Source organism: Microcaecilia unicolor, chromosome 7 (assembly GCF_901765095.1).
Source record: "Microcaecilia unicolor chromosome 7, aMicUni1.1, whole genome shotgun sequence".
NCBI lineage: Eukaryota > Metazoa > Chordata > Amphibia > Gymnophiona > Siphonopidae > Microcaecilia > Microcaecilia unicolor.
In genome coordinates, this window is record NC_044037.1 from 184,849,314 (window position 1) to 184,875,577 (window position 26,264).

A 26,264-nucleotide genomic window follows, 5' to 3' on the forward strand; every position below is an offset into this window, starting at 1 on the left:
TGTTGCTTTATATATGTATCAATTTTTTTATTGTAACTCACCTTGAGCTTATATAGGGGGTCCTTCTGCTAAGCCGCGCTAAAAAGTGGCCTTAATGCACCCTTATGTGGTTCTTTTCCCTGTGTTAAGGCCATTTTTAACAGAGATGAAAATTTCCGAATTAATGGCCACACACTAATTTTACCATTATCGCGTAGCCATTAAAAAAGATTAGCATGTGAGCCCGTACCACTATCTATTTTGTAGGTGGTAAGGACTCGCGCGCTAATCATGTGCTAATCAGTTAGGCTAGATTGTATATATAACACCAAAAAAGCGATATTCTATAAACCACACTTAAAGTTAGGTGTGGTTTATAGAATAGCACTTATGCCTGGGAATCGCATCTAACTGTAGGCGCGGCTATTTGCACCAACTGAAACATGGTGCAAATGTACATACCTACATTAGCCACATATCCTGGTTATTCTATAACAGCGCGCATGAATTTTAGGAACACCCCCATTCTGCCAATAACAATCCCATTTCCACGCCCCCTTCTTCAAATCATGTGTAAAATTTAGGTGTGGATCCCCTGCCTAAATTTATACATTTAAAGTTCAATTAAATTTCATTAGTGCCAATAATAGCTTGTTAAAAAGCCAATTATTGGCACTAATTAGCTTGTTATTTAATTAAATTGCACATTCAATTGAGTGTGTGCAATTTTTGTTGACTTACAGAATTAGGGGGTTAATATGTGGGAATGTAGATGCGTCAACTGACTAGCGCAAAAACACCCCGACATGCATTTAGCATGCAGTTTGTGTGCGCATATTGCACAATTATTTTGGGACACCTTGTCCTGTCCTGTAAGCCCTTTTCAGTAAGTAGTAAGCATGCCCTAGCACTTACTGAAGCTTTGTAAAAGGACCTAGTGAGGCGGGATGTTAAATATTGTAAAGTAAGGTAAAGCTTTAAGCGAACAGCATAGAAATACCTGACTTGTTGATACAACAAAACCAAGAAGTTAAGGATTGATTATGCCTGTAGGCTGAATTCTGATCCCTGACTCTCTGAATCGGATGATAAAAATGAAAGCACCCTTAAATTTCTTACAACATGTAGTATTTTATTTTTATTTTTTATTATCCTGTTATAATTTTGATACCCAGCTATTTCTACTTCTCCTAAAGCAAACCCTTTTAAGTGTCCCTTCATCTAGATAACCAGGTAGATAGGCAGAGAAACTTGTGTGATAGAAAGGGGCATTTCTGATATATCGTCTAAATCTGACTTTGAATGTTTTACTGAAAACGTCCAAAAATCAAGTGACAAACATGGCCATTTTCAACCCTGAAAAATGGATATCTTTTTGTTTCGGAAATTAGCATTGGGGTGTAGGAGGAACCAGCATTCTTAGTAGATTGGCCACACAGACACCCCAGCAGAGCAGTGGGGCACCCTAGGAGACACTACAGTGGACTTCACATAAAAGGTCCTAGGTAGACATCTCACCCTTACTTCCTTATATAATGAGCCCTACAAAACCCACCAAAAACTTATTGTAACCAACTGTACACCACTACAGTAGCCCTTATAGCTGCAGGTGCAACCTATATGTGGGTACAGTAGAGTTTTTTTGTGGGCTTGGGGGGGGGGGGGGGGCTGACACTTTCCATCACAAGTGTAACAGTTAGAGTGGATTATGGGACTGGGTCCCCTTCTCTACAATGCACTGCACCGACTTCTAGGCTACTCCAGGGACTTGCTTGATGCTCTATTATGACTTGCCATAACATCTGAAGTTGTCATAGATGCTAGTATTTACTGTTTTGTTCACATTTTGGGGGTGGGGGGTGGGAGGGGATCAGTGGCCACTAGGGAAGTAAGAGGGTGTCATTCCTTTAATCCTCCAGTGGTCATTTGATCATTTAGGGCACTTTTTTTGGGCTTACTCGTTATTAAAACAGATGTAGACAAAAACATCCAACTTTTAGCCCTGGACATTTTTGTTTTATTCTATTATGGCAGAAAAACATCCAAGTCTTAGGAATTCCCAAATCCCACTCTTGAGACATCTCCAACATGTAAGTACATAAGTAATGCCACACTGGGAAAAGACCAAGGGTCCATCGAGCCCAGCATCCTGTCCTCGACAGCGGCCAATCCAGGCCAAGGGCACCTGGCGAGCTTCCCAAACGTAAAAACATTCTATACATGTTATTCCTGGAATTGTGGATTTTTCCCAAGTCCATTTAGTAGCGGTTTATGGTCTTGTCCTTTAGGAAACCGTCTAACCCATTTTTAAACTCTGCCAAGCTAACCGCCTTCACCACATTCTCCGGCAACGAATTCCAGAGTTTAATTATGCGTTGGGTGCTCCCTTGTGATTTGGATGCACTGCAGATGAACAGCATAGAAAAACGAAACGTCTAAAAACTGGGTTTAAAAATAGCAATTTGGACGTTTTTGCGAGAAAAACATCCATCTGCTGGTTTATGCCACTTTTGGGATGTTTTCTCTTTCAAAAATGAGCCCCACAATCCACTAACGCTGATTTACGTTAATTAGATATTATGTCACTTAGCCTTCAGATGCTGATGGTACTGGAAGCCCTAGTCCCCTGCTACCTGCAAAAACTGAAAAGGCAGACATCACAACTAGAGACTGTATCGGCTGCCCGTGAAGAAATTGCAGCCACTGCTGCCCTGGCTACCTCTTTGCAGGCTCTTCTATATAGTGTGGAAGCTCTCACCAGGTACAAACATATATCCTGAACAAAATTGGAAATTTCCATGGAAAATTTGAATTGAATGGGAAAATAGAAGAAATGGAAAACTCGAGAATAATTATATTTGAGTAACAATATCATACATGTTATATACATATATTAGATACGTTTGCTTGAAAAAATTATGAAGAAAAGATGCACAAAATTATTGGTATCAAAAGAAACTTTTAAAAACTGAACAGTATAAAATATACTTATATAAAATGGCACACCGACAATAACTATATAAGCCCAATTTTGCAAAGTAAGATAAGGGTTGCACAATTCAGGAAATGCACAATTAACAGAGTATTTTACAAAAAGCTGACTGCATGCAGAGCCTTTTGTAAAATATCTATAAGAGTGTGGGAAATACATTTGTACATGGTTGTTTATACAGTGGGAACTTCTAGTTTAGAAAGATATATGTTAAAAAAAAAAACAAACCCTGGCATCACTTAGGTCTCTGTGAGTGTAAAGTCAGGTGAGCAAGACTCCTTCATTTCCTTCTACAGATAGTTGCAAATTATAATTATCTCCACTGTAAAAATACTTATTTCAAAACTATGCTTCAGTTTGCAGATTGACAGAAATTACCTTATGTAATTCTTTGCATTCTGAATGTTGTTTTGCCAATGATCATCTTTTAAAGGCCCATGACTGCCCCTCAGATGAGCAGGTGTGACCAAGGTCATAAAGGAGCCACAACAGCCAATCATACCATGTCAGCTGGGGTAAATACAAGGTAGGTCAATTTTTTTATTTTTGTTTCCTTTTCCTGATCACATCCCATTCTTTACATCTCCCCCCTTCAAAGTCCCATTGGTATCCTGATCATAATGTATATTTGGTTTTATCTTCTCATGATGGTGCATGTGTGCAGAATGAAATCAAATCATGAATGTGTATAATAGAGAGCGACTGAAACTGGGTTTTTCGGTTTCAGCTGAAACCGAATCTGCAGCTGAAATTTACTGCACAGTTTTGGCCAAAACGAAAGCCAAAACAGGTATGACATGCCCTCCACCCTCCACTCCCAGACCAAAGGCAGACCGCACGCTTTCCCAACAGAAAGCCAGCCCCCTCTCAACCAAAAGCGCCACCCTTTCACCACCCATAGTTCCTCCCCACGCCTTGTTTGGAAGCCTTGGTGGTCTAGATGCCTAGTTGGGGAAGCAGTGATCCCCAGTCACTCCTACTCATGTCTGCTCTGCATTCAAAAAAATGACTACTGGAATCTCCTGCAGCAGTCTCATGAGACTGCCACTGGAGGTTGCAGCAGCCATTTTGAGATTGGAACTGGTATGAGCAGGAGTGATCCCCAGTCACTCCTGCCCAAGCTGGATCCAATCTCAAAACAAGACTGCCATGGGAAGATATGGCAGCCATTGTGAATACAAAGCCGGCATGGACAGGAGCAATTGAGGATCACTCCTGCCACGGCTTGATCACTGGTCCAACAGGGCTTCTAAATTAGGCCTGGGGAGGACACGTGGGTGGTTGGAGGGGGCAGAGAGTGGTTGCTGATTTTGGTCAGGGGAGTTTCAGTTTTAGCCAAAAATGCGCCGGCATTTTTGTCTGAAACCGAAACAGCTGAAACCTGAAATTCAGTCGTCCTCCAGTGTATAATGGGAAAAGAACATACAACAGAATTAATTCTCACTCCACTGCTCTACTCTAATAAACATTTGCCTGTTTATACTGTAGGGATAACCTTCACCTTTTAGAGGAAGGCCAGGGTCTGCCACGGGAGGAGCTAGATGAACGAATTGCTCGGGAGGAATTTCGGAGGCCTCGGGAATCTCTACTGAATATCTGCACAGAGTTCTATAAGCATTGTGGTCCCAGGCTGAAGATCTTGCAGAACCTTGCTGGTGAACCACGGGTCACATCCCTGGAATTACTAGATGTTAAGTCTCATATGAGGTACCGTTCTTACTGTCCAACATGAAGTAAAATAGTATCCTGCTTTGCACATGTATATACTGCAAAAAAAAAAGTGTGGCTTTTATAGTATCTTTGGCTTGGGTTCAGATAAGTAATCTTACAGCCTGGTAATTAATTCACCCGAGGGGCTTCTGCATTTTCTGTTGTCTTCACTAGAGAGTAAAGAGAATGTGATAGTGTGATCATTTTCTCTGGCAGTTAATGATATACATATCCCAGAAACAAGGAAGCAGTAAATGGGTTCTGATGTTGTCAGGGGACGCAATTAAAGCATTATTGCTCATTTTCATAAAGTAGTAACTGGCTATACAAAACAGGTAATACTAATACTTGCAACCCTGCATACACAGGATAAGCAAACATGCATAGAACTCAAAGTAACTTCCTGTTTCTATATAGTGAACATTGATGGAACAGATGTACTAAAATTTAGGAGATATAAAGGCCCATTTTACAGAGGACTTTGAAACTGTAATTCAGCATCCTGGTAAGGACATACTCAGTTCTAGTGGTATTTTACAAAAAGCTCTGCCAAACATTGAGCTTTTTGTAAAATACTGATAAGGACATGCAGGAATGGATGTGTATTTGCTGTCAAGTTAGTGGCGTAGCCACAGGTGGGCCTGGGTGGGCCGGGGCCCACCCACTTAGGGCTCAGGTCTGTCTAACAGTAGCACACATTTAGCGGTAGCTGGTGAGGATCCCAAGCTCAGCCAGCTCAAGATTTCCCCCTGATGGTAACGAAAACGCTACTCTCCACAATAACGGCACCTGCGCATGCTCAGTTTTCAGTGCATGCCTGCTGCAGACTGCCAAGATGGAAAGAAGCGTTTTCTCACCAGCTGAGATATTTTTTGGGTGGTGGTTGGGGGGGGGGAAACCCTTGGTGCCCACCCACTTCTTGCCTAGGCCCACCCAAAATCTGTTGTCTGGCTACGCCCCTGTGTCAAGTATCTTATTCTTTTGGGAAATCTTGCTTCCACGAGGACTAAATCTAATTTGTATAGTGACATTGTTTTACATGTGTAATATACTCCTGTCAGTTTTGTGTTGGTATACACACAGGGAGCTGCTGTAATAAACACTGAAGTCCTCTTTCTGTGAACCGACCACGTAAGTTGATAGCTGCAGTGCAGGTCTCTACTATAATTCCCTACCAAAGATCTCATCTGTGACCTGGGTTACCCATATCTTTATTGGCAGGAGAAAGTTTACTCTCTGTGCTTTCTTGATTCTGGACTGCTTCTAAGAATAATCATCATTGAAAATCCTACTTTACATTTTATGCAAATTTGTGGTTTGTGGGCACTTGACCAACAGATGTTAGCTGAAATTTATCACAACCATTTCGCTAGGGATGGATTTGAAACCTAATCCTTAGATCTATTTGAGAAGAATGGTGCTTAAGAGGCAATTTACCTGGGCAAAATGGCTTGTTTGAAAACTGCTAAAAGTGCATGCGGAATTCCATAATGAGAGGCATTCCTGGGGAGACGTTTGGTTGGGGAAAGAAATTAGCATGCAAATTTGGGATTTTCAAAAATATACATGCCTTGACTATACGTGCAAAGCACATGGGTGCTTTTAGCATGCATACTTTACACTATTCAGGGGCCCTTTTACTAAGCCGCGTAGGTACCTATGTGCGCCCAATGTGCTTCAGTTTTGAGTTACTGCCTAGCTACCGCATGGCCCTTGCAGTAATTTCATTTTTGCCACGTGTCCGCTATGCGCACCAGAAAATCATTTTTATTTTCTGGCGTGCAGCAAAAACCGGGCAGTAACCGTCATTCTACGCACATAAACAACTACCACACAGTTACTACGTGAGACCTTACTGCTAAGTCAATGGCTGGCGGTAAGGTCTCAGACCCAAAATGGACGTGCAGCAATTTTTAATTTTGCCGCAAGTCCATTTTTGGCAAAAAAGGCCTTTTTTGCAGGTACGCTGAAAAATGGGTCTGCACGTGCCCAAAACATGCGCCTACACTAGTGCAGCCCGTTTTTTTGGCGCACCTTAGTAAAAGGGCCCTTCAGTTTTCAAAGAGAAACTACCCAGGTGTACTTTCCAACTATGGGGGCTATTCAGAATTGCTCCCTTAACCATCTAAACCCCTCCCCCCCCCCCCCCCCCCACACACCTTTTACAAAGCCATGCTAGCAGCTGCTGGTGCGGTAATGCCAAAACAGCCCAGCTTTGTAAAAGGTGTGGGGGGGGGGGGGGGAGTGACAGCTTTAAGTGAGTGTCAAGAGGTATGATTTGCAAGTATGTACAGATCTCTAAGCTTTGAGAAATTGTTATTGGAGGTTATGCAGTCTTCTGTATATAATGTCACAGGTTGCATGGATTGACATTTGTCTACGGACCTGGTCAGGAAGTATTTGGAGCTGCAGCTGTTTCTTCCATGGCCCTATGCTCTCTTTCAACAGTGGAATCCCTAATTATCCTTTACTCAGCTTACAAGTGGATTGAGTAGGATTTATTTTCCAGGCAGCAACAGAACAAAATATATATGAAATAAAAAGTACAATCACTCAGGAATACTTTGCAGCTTGTGACCTCCCTCACCCCCACCCCCACCCCCACCCCCACCTTTTCAGTCCTTTACAAGCAAGGAAGCTTGAAGTCATTAAGAAAGCAAAGTATTTTGCCTACTTTAAAAAATTGCTTGGGTTTGCTAGTCTCTCAGAAATTAATTGGGTTCCAAACTTAGCTAAAAATATGCTTCTTCCACTCTCTTACTTACAAAGCCCCTCCCATCCCCACCCCCACCTCCCAGTAGGGGCCTACCTGACCTCCCTGGTGGTCCAGTGGGGCATCGGGGGCAGGAGCAAACCCCCCTTGCTCCTGCCCCTAGTGGCAGCTTCTTCAAAATGGCTGCAGTGACCTCTTGCAGTACTGAATGTCAGCTGGGGCCTGCATAAGCTCTGTCAGCCAGCTCCCCCTTATTTATCTCATAATCAGTTTCGGTGCCAAGAGATATGACCCGGCGCTGCATATTGGGGGCTAAACTAGCCAGCAACAGTAGGCATTTAAAATAATGCTAACCGCTGCCAACTAAATATGGGAGGGGGGTATAAGTGTACTTTTCCCTACGGACTCTGCAGGACTTTTAAAACATATATATATATATATACAGTGCTTTTTTTGTAGAAAAAAAGGTGCCGGTACTCATTATGGGCGGGGTCACCACATATGGCTCCACCCCTGATAGCCACACCCACATTAACCACACCCCCTATACCAGCCATGGCGCATATAAACAGACATCATTGAAAATATTACAGTACTATAGGAGAAAAAAATAACGTGATTTGCTAAGTAGTAGTAGTAGTATACCCAGTGCAAAATAAGACAGCCAATGTAAATTCTCAAATTAGACATATTACAAACACTAAAATGAAAATAAAATGATTTTTTTCTACCTTTGTTGTCTGGTGACTGTTTTTCTTTCCATATTGGTCCCAGTCTGTGATTCTCCTTTCCTTTGTTTTCGCTTAACTCTTCTGTGCCATTTGACATTTTTGTCTCCTTTTTCTTTGCTTTCTTCAATATTTTTCAGGCTCTCTCTCTGTCCAGATTTAATTCATTCTTACTATCCATTCTTTAATTTCCTTCATCTACCTGTGGCTTTTCATCTTTTCCTCACCCTTGTTCTCCCCATGCCCCTTCCTCTTATTCTCCAGTCTTTCTCTATTCCTCTTTTCCATCCAGCAGCTCTGCTTTCTCTCCCCATCCTTCCAGTGTCTCCCCTATTTCTTTCTGCATTCTTCCATCCAGCATCTTCCCTCTTTCTCTCCCTATCCTTCCGTTTTCCCTCTCTCTCTCCCCATCCTTCCATCTGTTTTTCCCCCTCTCTCTCCCCATCCTTCCGTTTTCCCTCTCTTTCCTCATCCTTCCATCTGTTTTTCCCTCTCTCCCCAATCCTTCCATCTGTGTTTTTCCCTCTCTCCCCATCCTTCCATCTGTTTTTCCCTCTCTCTCCCCAATCCTTCCCTCTGTTTTTCCCTCTCTCCCCATCCTTCCATCTGTTTTTCCCTCTCTCCCCAATCCTTCCATCTGTGTTTTTCCCTCTCTCCCCAATCCTTCCATCTGTTTTTCCCTCTCTCTCCCCAATCCTTCCCTGTTGTTTTCCCTCTTTCTCTCACTCCCCAATCCTTCCCTCTGTTGTTTTCCCTCTTTCTCTCACTCCCCAATCCTTCCTCTGTTGGTTTCCCTCTTTCTCTCTCTCCCCAATCCTTCCCTCTGTTGTTTTCCCTCTTTCTCTCTCTCCCCAATCCTTCCCTCTGTTGGTTTCCCTCTTTCTCTCTCTCCCCATCCTTCCATTGGTTTTCCCTCTCTCCCCAATCCTTCCATCTGTTTTTCTCCTCTCTCCCCAATCCTTCCCTCTGTTGTTTTCCCCTCTTTCTCTCTCTCCCCAATCCTTCCCTCTGTTGGTTTCCCTCTCTCTCTCTCTCTCCCCAATCCTTCCCTCTGTTGTTTTCCCTCTCCCTCTCTCCCCAATCCTTCCATCTGTTTTTCTCCTCTCTCCCCAATCCTTCCCTCTGTTGGTTTCCCTCTTTCTCTCTCCCCCCAATCCTTCCTTCTGTTGGATTCCCTCTCCCTGCCAAGTTTGGCGCGAACGGCGCGAAGTCGCGATGCACGCGGCACCAGCCCCTATTTCCGGCCGCTGCTGCTCAACAGGAGAAGCAGCAGCGGCCGCTACACAAAGAAAAAGAAGATTAAAAAAAAATAAAACTTCAAACCTGGCTGAAACGCGGCACCCCGGCACTGTAGACAGCCATTAGGCATTGGCTGTTGCCCCACAGCCGCTCCTCCTCTTGCCTCTACGTCACTGCCCCTGGAGGAAGACCCCGGAGGAGCGCAGTGACTTAGAGGCAAGAGGAGGAGCGGCTGCGGGGCAACAGCCAATGCCTAATGGCTGTCTACAGTGCCGGGGTGCCGCGTTTCTTTCAGCCAGGTTTGAAGTTTTTTTTAAAAATCTTTTTCTTTGTGTAGCGGCCGCTGCTGCTCAACAGGAGAAGCAGCAGCGGCCGGAAATGGGGGCTGGCACTGCGACTGCGTGCGGGACATGGACTCACTGGGCGGGGGGGGGAGCAAAAAAAAAAGGTGCCGGTACGCCGTACCGTTGCGTACCGGCACAAAAAAAGCACTGTATATATATATATATATACACACACACACATCTTCTTAAAAAAAAATTACCCCTGAAATACTATGACAGTAATCCTACAAGAATTGATCTAGTTTTAGGTGGCAGGATTACATAACGTAGTAGCATAGTAACAGAGCATGCATGAGAAGTCCTAGCAGGCTGCTCAGAGCCAGAAACAAGCAGCAGGGAGTGGCAACGGTCCATTTATTTGGCTGGTGGGGCTCGGCATCCCTGCCAGCAAAGGTATGCCTAGCATGCTCGCATGGGGGGGGGGGTGAGAAAGGAATGCGCCCCCCCCCCCCCCCAATTGCAGGGCTGGCTATGCCCAAAGAGAGAGCCCGTTATTAAAGATTTCCCAGCACACCACTGGCAACAGATATCAACATAGTCTTATGTAATTTAACTGTTAACCCTCTTATAAAAATGTTCAAAAGGTACACAAATTGGGCAGGTGGCACTTCAGCACTCTTCTTTCAGTCTAGACCATACACAGTATATATTCACACTTGACCAGTTATCCGATAAAGAGTGGAATTTATTGTGGCCGCAGCATTCTACAATTTATATCTATGAATTATTCACAATAGCAAGCAATTTCCAATCATGTATACATTTTACAGTAATAAACAATCAAATATATGACTCAATTTCTACCTAGAGCATTTGAGGCAAGTGGCCTAGCCTTTTTGAATCACACAGTTCTCTCTCTCTGCCATAATTACACTGTAGCCTTTTGCTCCACCTGGGGCATATACTTCCGACATGCCCAGGCGCTAACATCACAGCTTTGCTCAAGGGATTGCCGTAAAAGCACCTTCCCTCTCATACCCGTTGACTCTCTTTCTTGAAGCCTTCAGCCTCCCCATTCCGTCCGAGGTAGGCTCCGCTGATCATCTGCTAATCTGGCAGTGGCCCCCCTCCGTACAAGAGGGGAACTACCCTTGATCTTAGACATCATCCATGCCACTGCTAGCATGGGACAACAACCACATGACCTTTGACCATGCTTTGGTCTGAAACATAGTGCTGTGTACTCTTTCAGGCTAGGACCCACCGCCACAGACCGGGACAGCGAAACCTCGCTTGTCGCGGTCCCCCACCATAATTCATAGTAACATAGTAACATAGTAGATGACGGCAGAAAAAGACCTGCACGGTCCATCCAGTCTGCCCAACAAGATAAACTCATATGTGTATACCTTACCTTGATTTGTACCTGCCTTTTTCAGGGCACAGACCGTACAAGTCTGCCCAGCAGTATTTCCTGCCTCCCAAGCACCAGTCCCGCCTCCCATCTCCGGCTCTGGCAGACTGTATAAGTCTGCCCTCCACTATCCTCGCCTCCCAACTACCAACCTCTCTTCCCCCACCTGCTCCGCCACCCAATTTTGGCTAAGCTTCTGAGGATCCATTCCTACTGCACAGGATTCCTTTATGCACATCCCACGCATGTTTGAATTCCGTTAACGTTTTCATCTCCACCACCTCCCGCGGGAGGGCATTCCAAGCATCCACCACCCTCTCCATGAAAAAATACTTCCTGACATCTTTTTTGAGTCTGCCCCCCTTCAATCTCATTTCATGTCCTCTCGTTCTACCGCCTTTCCATCTCCGGAAAAGATTTTTTTGCGGATTAATACCTTTCAAGTATTTGAACGTCTGTATCATATCACCCCTGTTCCTCCTTTCCTCCAGGGTATACATGTTCAGGTCAGCAAGTCTCTGCTCATACGTCTTTGAACGCAAATCCCATACCATTCTCGTAGCTTTTCTTTGCACCACTTCCATTTTTTTAACATCCTTCGAGAGGTACGGCCTCCAAAACTGGACACAATACTCCAGGTGTGGCCTCACCAACGACTTGTACAGGGGCATCAACACTCCTTTCTTCTGATGATCACACCTCTCTCTGTACAGCCTAGCAACCTTCTCGCTACGGCCACCACCTTGTCACACTGTTTCGTCGCCTTCAGATCCTCGGATACTATCACCCCGAGATCCCTCTCCCCCTCAGTACCTATCAGACTCTCCCCGCCTAACACATAAGGCTCTCGTGGGTTTCTACTCCGTAAATGCATCACTTTGCATTTCTTCACATTGAATTTTAATTGCCAAACCTTAGACCATTCTTCTAGCTTCCTCAAATCCCTTTTCATGCTTTCCACTCCCTCCCGGGATGATGCAAATCTTAGTATCATCCGCAAATAGGCAAACTTTACCTTCTAACCCTTCGGCAATGTCACTCACAAATATATTGAACAGAATCGGCCCCAGCACCGATCCCTGAGGCACTCCACTACTCACCTTTCCCTCCTCCGAGCGAACTCCATTTACCACCACCCTCTGTCGTCTGTCCGTCAACCAGTTCCTAATCCAGTTCACTACTTCGGGACCTATCTTCAGCCCATCTAGTTTATTTAAGAGCCTCCTATCTGCGGCCACATTCACTCTGACACTTATGGCTGGACTGCAAATAATTCCCTGGTAGAGCCTCACTAGATCTTGCGCTGATCTGTCCAAATTATGCACACTACTGCATCCAACTCACTCCTTGCCCCCTGTTAGGCTGCTGCTGTGTGAGTCTCTTGCAGCTCGTCATGACTGCCAACACAGGTAATGTTACAACTGACAAACAACTGGCACCACACCTCACCAGTGGGCCTTTCTGTGCCCCAAACCAATCAGTGGTAATAACTGGTGTGCATTTCTGTGGCCCAAACCAAACAGTTTTAATTCACACTTGCCTCCGTCCCCATGTCTCTCTCCCACTCTTGACATCATATGTTCTACTGAGGCTCGTCAGAACCTTCCGGCATGCATGGATCAGCATCCCGTATGTAAGCATGTATGTGTGCCTGTCATCTTGTGACCTGTATATATGTGTTACAGCCAAAGCTGGCACCTATAATTCCAGCCATTAAGCCATTTCAAATATGTGAAGAGTATCTGACAATTGTAGTTGATTATATCATAAACATAAGCAGCGCTTGATTTGTATCTTAAACATGAGCAGCGCTTGATTTGACATCTGTAATGCATCTTAAACCTGAGCAGTGCTGTCCTGTGATGCAGAGTGCTTCCGCATTTCATAAAGTCAAAGGGTCATGCTCATCTGATACGGGCACCTCGTTTCATACCGGCGTAGTGAGCAGTTAAATCTATAATGGTGGCCCGGCAATACATTAGGATGCCATTGGGACCCAACTTGCACTGTCCAGAACAATAGGATAGTAGTTTTTGGTACCCGTGTCTTATTCTAAATTCACCCAACCAAGAATACGTGGACAAGATTACTATACCCACTATTGCCTAGAGAAGATATTCTGTGTGTAATCCCTCCACGTGTGCCCTAAATTTGCCCCACTGATAGCCTACGATAAAAGGAAGGTGCAATGCAAAAAACGCTATAGCCTGATGGGACCATAAACTGAGCTGTCACAGTCATATTGGCTCATGAGAAACAGGAAAAGGGGTCATGCCACTACCTTTCCTATGACCTTCGATTGACACACCGAAGTGCATCTAAGTAAGTGGCTTGGGCTCTATGGAGAGTGCAATATCAACTGCACATGCAAGCGACCCTTTTGTCTTAACACTATATGGTGCATGGTGAAACATCGCAAGTCAATTGTGATAGATTACTTGAATGTGAAGTCCTTCAATAATTAACCAGCCTGATCGTAGGTTATGTGTAATCTGCTGTGTTGGTATAATAACCTTACCTAGCATCAATTATGTGTCTAATGATGACCTCCTGTGCTGGTGACAGTACTCAGTGTAGCAGCGATGTATATTTTTAGTATAAAGAACCAAACTGAAAATTGAGAACTATTGCCAAGACTTATGTTCATAAAGCCCTTTGTCTACCCCAAGCGAAATGCGAGCAAAATGCAAATAACCAGTGTGTTAATCATTCTTCCCATGAATACCCCATAAAGAATACTGGTGACGTAAATGCAAGAAAACACTCTTATGTATAGGTAAGTGCGGAAGAGAAGATGTGCTGTAGAGAAGATGGATGTGTCACCCTTCGATAGTTAACAAGCCTGAGAGCCGGTAGATGTACAACTAATGTGTGCTGTTACTACACTGCAACCTCCAGTGTTTATGTAATTACCCTACCCGGCCTCAATTATATGCTGGTTTTACCATTGTAAGTGCTAGCATTCAAGGTAAATCCACATTATCCTTGAGACTACCTACAGTGTAGATGTAGTTACCCTATCTAGCAGTCAGGTATGTTCTTAGCTGAGGCACCTAAAGTGACACCAAGTTGAACATCAAAGCCAATGGAGACTCTGTACTGATAGAAAGGTAAGAATTGCTGTCATGAATTATGTTCCCGATGCCTTTTGTCAATAGCCTCATGCTCATCGCTAAGTATTGTCGACCTCAGCCCTAAATACCACGTACTGAATGCTGGTTAACCACTGATTTCTTGATGTACATTCCAGTTAACCGCAGCAGGTTTCCAAGTGCGAAGCTAGTTATGCTAGTTATATGCGCACCACAGCGTGCCTAACACATGGACGTCCTCGACCCATAATGGAAAAAAAAGGGCATCCCTGACGAGCACTTGAACGACTTTACCTGGTCCTGTTTTTCTTACGACCAAGGCACAAAAAGATGGCCGAAATGACCAGATGACCACCAGAGAGAATTGGGGATGACCTCCCCTTACTCCCCCAGTGGCCACTAACCCCCTCCCACCCTCAAAAAACATCTTTCAAAATAATTTTTGCCAGCCTCAGATGTCATACTCAGCTCCATCACAGCAGTATGCAGGTCCCTGGAGCAGTTTTAGTGGGTGCAGTGCACTTCAGACAGGCAGACCAGGCCCATCCCCCCCCCCCCCCCCCCCCCACCTGTTACATTTGTGGATGAAACAGCGAGCCCTCCAAAACCCACCAGAAACCCACTGTACCCACATCTAGGTGCCCCCCTTCACCCATAAGGGCTATGGTAGTGGTGTACAGTTATGGGTAGTGGGTTTTAGGGGGGGTTTGGGGGGCTCAGCAGACAAGGTAAGGAGCTATGTTCCTGGGAGCATTAGTCCACTGCAGTGCCCCCTAGGGTGCCCGGTTGGTGTCCTGACATGTGAGGGGGACCAGTGCACTACAAATGCTGGCTCCTCCCACGACCAAAGGGCTTGCATTTGGTCATTTCTGAGATGGGCGTCCTTTGTTTCCTTTATCGCCGAAAATCAGAAATGACCAAGTCTAGGAATGACCATCTCTAAGGACGACCAAAATTTCAACATTTGGGTGTCCCCGACCGTATTATTGAACGAAAGATGGGCGTCCATCTTGTTTCGATAATATGGGTTTCCCTGCCCCTCCTTCGGGATGTTTTGCGAGGACATCCTCCACAAAACTTGGGTGTCCCTTTCGATTATGCCCCTCCACGTATAAGTTGTCAGTCCTGGATTAGTCATATGCTTCCACGAAGATTTAAACAGCGAAGCACGTGACTTCCAGTATTGCCACAGCATCTATTTGTCAGTTTATGAAAATGCTTAGAGTTAGGCCATTCTCTCAGTAATAGATTATGTCCAGCCTGGAGTGTATTAATATAGACGTTTTTAGGTGAGATTTTCTTAAGGTTTATAAATCACTAATTTAATATATTTTGGATATTCTAGGGACAGCCATAACCATAGAGTGATTATTAAGTTGGGTCCCTTGAGACAGCGATCAGGGCCGTGCCGATGCGGTAAGCGAGGTAAGCGCCGCAGGGGGGCGCCCCCATATGGAGGGCGCCGCTGCGGTGCTTACCCTCGCCCCGGCGCCCCAGCCCAATCGTGGACTTCGGACGTCCCTGCTGCCCTCACAAGCGTAGCGCTTTTGCGAGGCAGCTCGGGCTCTCCTTCCTTCCTTCCTTCCTTAGTTCCCGCTCTGGCTCCCCGATCAGCGGCCGCCCGCCCGCGTGTTTTAACCTTTACGCGATGTCAATCAATGAAGAACGCACAACAGACTCGTTTCCAGCTTCTCTCTTCACACAGTGTCCCGCCTTCAGCGTCAGCGATGATGCATTTCCTGTTCCCGCGAGGGCGGGACACTGTGTGAAGAGAGAAGCTGGAAACGAGTCTGTTGTGCGTTCTTCATTGATTGACATCGCGTAAAGGTTAAAACACACGGGGGGGGGGGGGGAACTGCTGATCGGGGAGCCAGAGCGGGAACCAAGGAAGGAAGGAGGGAGAGCCAGAGCTGCCTCGCAAAAACGCTGCAGCCTGCCACATGTAGGGGGGAGGGCAGGGGAGAGGAGAATTGTTGGCCATGTATGGATGCAGGGCAGGGAGAGAGAAGAAATCACTGGACAGGAGGGGAGAGGGCAGAGCAGGAGAGAGAATTGCTGACAGGCATGGATGGGAGGGCATGGATGGGAGGGCAGAGAGGCATGGATGGGAGGGCAGCAGCAGGGCCCAGGGAGAGGACAAATTGCTGGAAGGGGAGGGGAGAGAGGAGGATTGCTAGCTATGGATGCAGCAGGGAAGGGCAGAGAGGGACAAGGATGGACATGGGGGCCCAGGGAGAGTACAATTTGCTGGAAATGGAGGGGAGGGGAGAGAGGAGGATTGCTGGCTATGGATGGAGGAGGGAAGGGCAGAGAGGGACAAGGATGGACATGGGGGCCCAGGGAGAGGACAATTTGCTGGAAATGGAGGGGAGGGGAGAGAGAGGAGGATTGCTGGCTATGGATGGAGGAGGGAAGGGCAGAGAGGGACAAGGATGGACATGGGGGCCCAGGGAGAGGACAATTTGCTGGAAATGGAGGGGAGGGGAGAGAGAGGAGGATTGCTGGCTATGGATGGAGGAGGGAAGGGCAGAGAGGGACAAGGATGGACATGGGGGCCCAGGGAGAGGACAATTTGCTGGAAATGGAGGGGAGAGAGGAGGATTGCTGGCTATGGATGGAGGAGGGAAGGGCAGAGAGGGACAAGGATGGACATGGGGGCCCATTGAGAGGACAAATTGCTGGAAATGGAGGGGAGGGGAGGAGGATTGCTGGCTATGGATGGAGGAGGAGGGAAGGGCAGAGAGGGACAAGGATGGACATGGGGGCCCAGGGAGAGGACAATTTGCTGGAAATGGAGGGGAGGGGAGAGAGAGGAGAATTGCTGGCTATGGATGGAGGAGGGAAAGGCAGAGAGGGACAAGGATGGACATGGGAGCCCAGGGAGAGGACAATTTGCTGGAAATGGAGGGGAGGGGAGAGAGAGGAGGATTGCTGGCTATGGATGGAGGAGGGAAGGGCAGAGAGGGACAAGGATGGACATGGGAGCCCAGGGAGAGGACAATTTGCTGGAAATGGAGGGGAGGGGAGGGGAGAGAGAGGAGGATTGCTGGCTATGGATGGAGGAGGGAAGGGCAGAGAGGGACAAGGATGGACGTGGATGGGAGGACAGGACCCAGGGAGAGAGAAGAAATTGCTGGAAATGGATATAGAGCAAGAAATGAAGAAGAAAGGAGGAAAGTAAAGAAATAAATGGAAAGGAAGCCCTGGAAATGGAGTTAAGAGGACAGATAGCAGCAGACTCAGATACTGGGCCAGCATGATCGGAAAAAGAAAGTCACCAGACAACAAAGGTAAAAAAAAATCATTTTATTTTAATTTTAGCGTTTGGAATATGTCCACTTTGAGAATTTACATCTGCTATCTTATTTTGCAATGTATAGCAATTTGTTTCTAAGAAAATTGCTGACAGTTCCTGTCAGTGTGGCAAGTGGTGAGCGATCATTTTCACCGGGGGGGGGGGGGGGCGCCAACTGATAGTCTGCAGGGGGGCGCCAGAGACCCTAGGCACGGCCCTGACAGCGATACAGCGAAACATGGTCCATGTCGGGACCCAGGAACCATATAAGCTAAGGGGCATAATTTGATCTAAAAATAGCGTTGATTTAAAGGAAAGCACCAAGTGACATAAGGAAAAGATTATGTGTGATGATCAACAGCTTGTGGACATAATATAGACCTAATTTGGTCTTTGGCAGTCCATAAGAACACTTTATGAGCACATAAAATATATAAATAAGGCAATTGTTTATCATTTTAAGCCAGTGCCGTAGCGAGGGCGGCTGACACCTGGGGCGGGTCGCCACTGCGCACCCCCCCCCCTCCCGGGTGCAGCACGGCGCACCCTCCCCCCTCCAGCGCGCACCCTCCCCGGAGCGCATTTTTACTTACATTGAGAAGCGAGGGACGGGCAGGTGGGCCGATACGCCCCCGAGTGCACATTGCTGGGAGCTGCGTCGGCTCCGCTGGTTCCCTGCTCTCTCTGCCCGGGAACAGGAAGTAACCTGTTACGGGGCAGAGGGAGCAGGGAACCAGTGGAGCCAACACCCCCCCAGCGGCATGCACCCGGGGCGGACCGCCCCACCGCCCCCCCTTCCTACGCCACTGTTTTAAGCTAGAACATACGGATAATTGAGTGATATATGAGATTTGGTTACAAGTGAGACTTAATTATCCCATTGGTTATATATCTTCCCCATTGATATGTGATAGTACTTGAGCCAGCAGGTCCCAGTTAAACTGTGGTCCCCATTTATTTATGTGAGTAGGATTGTCTGTCTGCTTAGCAAAGTACAGAGATCGAACGTCCTGCCACTGCAAGGTGAAAATGAGATCTTTTCAGTTCAGGGACTGAGATGGTAGAGGCTCACACTGCAGAAGTACTGGTCTTCCCTTTTAACAAATAATAATTTCAGGTTGGCAGAAATTGCACATTCCCTTCTGAAGCTGGCGCCTTATGACACACAGACGATGGAAAGTCGGGGGCTTCGACGATACATCATGGAAATGTTGCCCATCACAGACTGGACAGCTGAGGCAGTGAGACCTGCCCTTATCCTCATCTTAAAAAGATTGGATCGTATGTTCAATAAAATTCACAAGATGCCTACTTTGAGGTGAGCACATGTCACAGAAACATTTCGTTCAAGTTTCTGATGTTGGCAAACCTTGAAGTAAGGGCATGTCGTGTTACAGCATTCCAATGACTTGAATTAAAGGGTTTGTAAATGATCTATTTCTTCTGCTGCTGTACATACCAGTGTTTTTCCCATCTATCTGGTGCCGGTCTCCGGACAACAGCAGAGGAAATACAAACCTTCTCTGGTAAGTACTTAAAGATCCTGGATATCTTAAATGAAATATCAACTATCACTGTGTTACCGTCAAATTCTTAATATTTGCATGCAGCATGGTTCATGTATCATAAGTATGTTTATGTTTCTGTGTTTAGCTCCTTTCTCTGTCCCTAGTAGGCTCATTATCTATAGCTATATTCAACTGGATAATGTAAATCCAATGAAATATCCCAAGCAATACATCAGAATGTTAGCAATAGCTTCAAAAAATTTCCTGTGATTGGTTTGAATCTGAAGAATGTTTGTGCCAATGTTGACTGGTCTTGAGTGCCTGAGCTTTACTATCGAACTATGACGTTCCTTTTGTTTTATGTTTTGTTGTTTTAATTTGTTTTATTTTATACTAGCCATTGAGCCCGTAAAAACGGGCTAGTAAAGGAAGGAAGGGGGGGTTGAAAGGACCCCCCCCCGGATAGGTCGCCGCCGCCTCTACCCCCCCCCCCCCCCCCCGGAGTCACTGCCGCCCCCCCCCCCCCCCCCCGGAGTCCCCTCTGCCACCCCTCCACCTGGGCCGGGTACCTGGCTTCACTATTCAAACCGCCGGAACGCAGCACACAGCTCATCTGAGCTGCCGTCGGCCTTCCTTCTTCTCTGCGTGTGTTCCGCCCTCGTGTGATGAAACATCGGCGAGGGCGGGACACAGGCAGGTAAGGAAGGCCAACGGTAGCTCAGATGAGCTGTGTGCTGCGTTCCGGCGGTTTGAATAGTGAAGCCAGGTACCCGGGCCGGGTGGAGGGTGGGTGGCGGCGGCGGCGACTCCGGGTGGGTGGGGGGAGCGGTAGCAGCAACCCTGGGGGGGCGGTGGCGACAGCGGTTCCCTCACTCGCAGGTGCGCAGGTTCCTTCTTTGTCACGCTCCCGTCATCACGTATTGACGCAGGGGCGGGACAGAGAGGGTCTCTACTGCGCATTTGCGAGTGAGTACGCCTCTTGCCATTTATATGTTTGATTGTAAACTGTTTTGGTTTGATTACAAGGGAAACGGTATGTCAAATGAAATAAATGATGTTACTTTCAAGTAAGGGTTTGATATTCAGCAGTGTCAGCCACCACATCAGTGTAAATGCAGTCATTGGAGTTGAAATGAATACACGTTATTCAGTGCTGTTATCCATAAAATCAGTGATCTGAATATATATATAGGGATAATTTTATAACACAGGTACTAACAATTGCATAGTTATTACATGCATAAATGTTTAGAATAATGTAATTTAGGGGTGCATGTGAGCCCATATGTGCGACACTCCCAACATTCCACCTAAGTGCTATTCTGCAAATTCCCATTTAACTTACACACCTGATACTCGCAAGAGCTGTACATATGAGTCAGAGCAGCATGAGACTCACACACACGCGTATCTTATAGAATACTATAAGTTGCACAAATATGTGGCTGATGTAAGTGCCTGCGCCCAAATTCTAGGCACGTACTTGACCTTTCAGATTAGTATTCTGTAAAAGAAAGCAAGTTCCTATGTTCAATATAGATTAGGCTCTTACCAGGCACTCTCTGGGTGCCTAATTATAGGTGCCCTGTTATACAGTTACCCGCATACCCCCGGATTCAATATAGTGTGCTTAGATTTAGGCATAGAAATCTACGTGGATTCAGTAACACCACACGTAACTTAATTGGCTTAACAAGCTGTTGAGCGCTGATAACATCACTTAACAAGCAATAATGAGCACTAATTGGCACTGATTAGAATTTAGGTGCACAACTTGCTAAGCATATTCTGTAACGATGTGCGCCGAACTTCTAACATGAACAGGCAAAAAGGGGCATGGTTATAGGTGGGGAAATAGGCATTTCATGGGCGTTCCAAAATTTAGGTGCCTAGTTATATATTAAGGCCAAGTGTGCCTCAGTCTATGCACTGAGATTTACACCAGGTTTTTGTTGGTGTAAATGGATGCACACAGATATCAGCGCTGAAATATCAACTAAGCATATTCTATAATTGGCGCCAATTATAGAATATGCTTAGTCGGCACTGATTTCAGTGCCAATTTTTTTGGCACCATCTATAGAATCTCCTTCATAGTGCAGTGACTGTTACTCCCATTGTCCATTCTCATCAGGCCTGAGCCAAGCATATAGGGGTAAATTCTCAAAAGGTCACTGAAATTTGGGCGCCAGGATGATGCGCACTAAGTGCAGATTCTATAATGGCAGTTGTACGCACAACTGCCATTATAGAATACTAGTGTAAATCTGCATTTAGGAGCTTAACTTTAGGCACAAGCATTTACACCATTGCCCTTGCCTAACTGTAGGCAGTTAGGTGCGTAAATGATAGCATTCTATAACCCGCGCTTCTAACTGCCTGACATGTGCCTGACCCGCCCATGCCCCTCTCAGGTCCACACTCCCCTGTAAGTTGTGCATGCTGGAATTTGAGTGTGCAACTTGTAGAAGAACAACTAAGGGTAGTTATGCATGTAATTGATGCCAATTACCAACAATCAAGGCCAATTAAAACCAATAATTGGCTGTTAACTCCAATTAACAGCCAATTATTGAATTAAGTTACACACACAACTGACCTTACTCTATAATTTATGTGTGTTCATTTGCATGCTAGTCAGAAATTTGAGTGTGAAAGTTTATAGAATTAGGGGTATGTGGGAAAAATCAGTCCACTAGCTGGGTAATTATTCCGATAAAGTGAAGACAGCAAAAAGACTTTATCCAGGTATTTCTCTGGTTACTGACATGAATATCACTGGTACCCAGATATGTACCAGACTACCACATTATATGTTATATTATGTTATATTATATTATGTTATGTTATGTTACACCTTCTTTTGTGTTCCGCCTATATTCAGTTCAAAGATGGATTCCAATGAACAACAGCTGGACCAATCTATCCAGGAACTACAAATAATTGAACTAACCAAACTAATATAGTACACTAAACAGTAGATAAACCAGCTTTACAAAATAGAAAAGCTTTTAGATGTTTTCTATACTGAAAATAATAAATATAAGATCTTAGAGAAAAAGGAAGCTGGTTCCACAACTTAGCGAATTGATACCAAATAAACAATGAAAGATGTTTAACTGATTTTATTTTCTTATACATTTATTTATTTATTAGGATTTATTTACCACCTTTTTGAAGAAATTCACTCAAAGCGGTGTACAGCAAGAATCAGTCAAACATAAGCAATAGGCAAATATAGCAGTAAAAATATTCAAACAATACAAAGTATGGCATAGTATGCTACATTACAATGCCAACACAATACACAATAAAACATGACAGTAAACATTATTGGAATATAGTAACTTAACCTAATATGCCTTATGACAATGCAAATAATATACAAGCAATATGTAAAATAGTATTACTTGGTCTAACGTATATAATATAGATAAAACTGCACTATACTGGGTGTGTATGTACTATAAGTAAAACCATAATTCTCCAAGGACACATTGAAAATTACTTTACTTTACACTGAACTTATATCCCGAATTACCATAGATAGTTCTATACTGGTCACAAGCATAAAGAGTGAACCAATTGTTCAGATAATATAGAATTCATTAACTAATAAATACAAGGAATCCTTAATAACAATGGTGTGGTAGCTGTGTTAGTCCACTTTTAAAGGTAATCAATAGAAATCAAACAAAATAAAACATGGAAAAGAAAATAAGATGATACCTTTTTTATTGGACATAACTTAATACATTTCTTGATTAGCTTTCGAAAGTTGCCCTTCTTCGTCAGATCGGAAATAAGCAAATGTGGTAGATGACAGTATATATAAGTAGAACATCCAAGCATTTCATTGACAGTCTAACAGGGTGGGGATGGGTAGGAGGTATGCATGGAAAAATCAAAACATTTCCGAGATAGTCTAACAGGATGGGGGTGGATAGGTGAGAGGAGGGTGATAAACATAGCAATATAACTTTATGGTTTTTAATGGGCTAGAAAACCTAGATCTTTGTTAAGTCCTGTCTGTTGGGTGTCAAAATATTCAATCATTCTGACTTCAAAGGTCTTACGTTCCTGTATTGTTTTAAAGTTACCTTTCAGGATTCTTACTATGAAGTCACTGGTACAGTGATCTGGTTTTGTAAAGTGCTGGCCCACAGGGGTGGGAACCCGGCTGGCACCAGTATTGTTCATGTGATATCTATGTAAATTAAATCTTGTCTTTAGCATCTGGCCTGTTTCTCCAATATAGCATCCTTTGTTACATTTTTTACACTGAATGATATATACCACATTGGAAGATGAGCATGTGAAATATTCCTTTATGCTGAATATTTTTCCTTTGTGAATGACTGTGGGGTCCTGTGAAATGTTTTGGCATAGCTTGCAGCTGGATATATTGCAAGGATGTGTGCCCTTCTCTTCTTTTTCAGTCTATGTTGGGAGTTTACTTCTGATTAGCTTGGGTTTCAAGTTGGGTGGCTGTCGGAAGGCCAGCATTGGTGGGGCTGGGAATATCTCTTTCAGTAATTCATCCTCTTGGAGTACTGTCTCAAAGTCCTATTCAATGGCATCATTCCTTCATTGTCCTACTGAAGAACTTGACAACTCTGTGATGACTGGAGTAAACGCCTCCTCTGTAATCCAGTTGGAGGCGTTTACTCCAGTCATCACAGAGTTGTCAGGTTCTTCGGTAGGACGATGAAGGAACAATGCCATTGAATAGGACTTTGAGACAGTACTGCTCACCTCTTAAGATAAGTGCGGGCAAGCTTGCTTTTTTGTCTTTTTGGTATAAGATTTTGCAGCACCCTTTATACACCTATACTCATTCACTTGGGACATGAGACGTTTGGTGAGGCAACAGATTTTTTGAATCAGTTGTTTTTCTCCTATTAGAAGATTTTTACACTGATTTTTTTTTCCTTAGTTTCTGACACCAGTGATAGAAAAAGGACTCCTAGAATGATAGAGGGTTCTTTATAGAGTATCTATGGTCCCCTAACAGAGGTGTTTGAGGTGTCCTTTATTTAATTTGAAGTTTATTCCATGTCCCTTAAGTGAATTAGGTTAAGGTTGTTATTATTTCAAACCCAGTTTTTTAGGTTTTTCCTTTTTGGTAGGGGTTTGGATCCCTTATATTTTGATTGTAGTATAAATTTAGTAAGACATGAGTTGATTGATAATGATATTTCTCCCATGTTGTCTAAATTGGAGAAATGTTTCTAAGTCAGGTCCTTGGACATGTGTTGGTGATAACTAAATCAGAGTTCATCATTAATTTTCATGCCATCTCACAACACTATCACATCTATTTTGCAGCTTAAGTGATGAAATGGGAATAAGAAGATGAATGTTTTATATATTTTCATTCTGAAGAAATCCTGTCCTTTCCAGCTATATAATATTTGCACAATAGGTACACAGTACCATCGATGTTTCCTGTGGGGATTACTATTGAATATTATACTTTGTCATGCCACACCTCTATCAATGTCATATTCGCTCATCCTGCTGCAGCTAACAGCGCCTCCCATTGTATTGCAGGCGACAGGTTGAGTGGGAACCTGCTAGCAATTTAATTGAAGGGGTTTGTTTGACACTACAGAGGCAGCCAATCATATCCTTTCTGCCTCACCTTAGGTCATTGATCAATGTCTGTGTGAACCTGGTGAGTACCTATGTAACACCATAATAAATCTATTCTGTTTTTACATAGCCTAACAGGTCAAGGTCCCACTACCTATTCCATGGATCGAAGATTTAGAGTTCATCGGCCTTTCCTATTATTCCTTGCATCTCAGATGCAGAATGCTCTAGTGCTGAGTTGGGGAAGTGTCATGGAAGGTTTAAAATTATAAATCACAGAGAGCGCTGTGTTCACAAGAACTTTGTCCATAGACATAGATAGAACACATAGGGCTCCTGTTACCAAGCGGTGGTAAAAGGGGCCCTGCAGTGGCATCAGCGCAAGGGTTTGCCACACACCGAGGCCTCCTTTTATTGCCACCGGTAGAAGGCTTTTTTTTTTTAAGGAAAGAAATGTCCATGCAATAAGTTAAACACTTGTTGCACGGCCATTTCCTGAGAGAGCCCTTGCTGCCTCCTATTTAGGAGGCAGTAAGGGCTCCTGTGGTAGCCTGGCGGTAACCAGACAGCGCGATTATCGCCGGGCATATCCTCACCGTTCAAAGAAAATTTTTTTGATGTGTCAGGAATTCTGCATGTGGGGGCAGGAACTACTGCTGGGCTCCCCCAGGAGCTAAATTGCCGCACGGCAAGCCTGCGGTAGACTTGCCGTGCTTTCGTAAAAGGGCCCCATAGTTTTATCTTCTAATGTTTGACGACTTCGTGTTAATGTATAAGTGAGTATGATAATGTGTTGATACATATATGACAGAATGTGCATCGATGATAATCAGTGTAAGATAATAGTTAGTTATGAATGTACTTATGATAGAAAGAATGTGTGTGGACAGTATGTATTTCTGTCAACCAGAGTGGCTTTTTTTGTAATTATAGTATATTCAGAACAATTTTGATGAAATTACCAACCAGGTATCAGAACACTATAAAGATTAGCCCTCAAAATAACTTTTGACATGATGCTATAATTCAAAAATGCATTTTCTTGAAACTTTTAGCACAGGAATATTTATCTCAACTCTTAACCCAAAGTTCCATTTACTTTTTGACTATAAGGAGCATAGAACTTTAAATCTTCCCTTAATGGAATCAGGTTCTTACAAATATAGCTAGACATATCTGTGACTGTCTATGTCAGGGGTTCACAACTCCAACCTCAAGGGCCACAAACAGGTTTAGTGTTTAAGATAACCGGGCTATCAAATTAACCTTGATCTGAGGTCATATATACACAAATGAATCTTATGAACAGTCATTCTGGATAGCCTGTGGATACCCACTTGCGGTCCTCACTGATAACCCCTGGTTTAAATTTATGAATTGGTGGTCTGCAAAAGCATACTTGTTGCTGAATCTTGGCTTCTGACATTGTACAGTAGGTATGTGATTGTGTATACAGTTGTGTAAGTGGGAGATGTTGTGTTTGTCTCTCTGTACATTTCTTCTGCTTGTTCCTGTGAAATGCTTCATATACCATTTAAGAAATGGAGCTCATCAGACCATAGTTTGAGTTGTAAAGCTGGCATGTGGTGCAAGATCTTGCACTAGTACAGACACCGCACCAGAGAAAAATTGTGTTGCTCTAGGAAACTTCAGAGCAGATAATTAGATAGTCACCATCACTTTTTCACAACCTAGAAGAAAACAAAGACATTTTC

General features: G+C 44.4%; 1 protein-coding gene across 1 annotated transcript in view; it reads left to right on the top strand.

The window, feature by feature from the left end:
* The window catches only part of UNC80 (unc-80 homolog, NALCN channel complex subunit), a 417,216-nt gene that overhangs the window by 298,774 nt on the left and 92,178 nt on the right, over positions 1-26,264 (top strand). Inside the window, 5 exon segments of the mRNA XM_030209474.1 lie at positions 2,570-2,740; positions 3,405-3,497; positions 4,403-4,678; positions 18,564-18,764; positions 24,508-24,631. Of these exon segments, the coding sequence (XP_030065334.1) occupies positions 2,570-2,740; positions 3,405-3,497; positions 4,403-4,678; positions 18,564-18,764; positions 24,508-24,631 (865 nt within the window).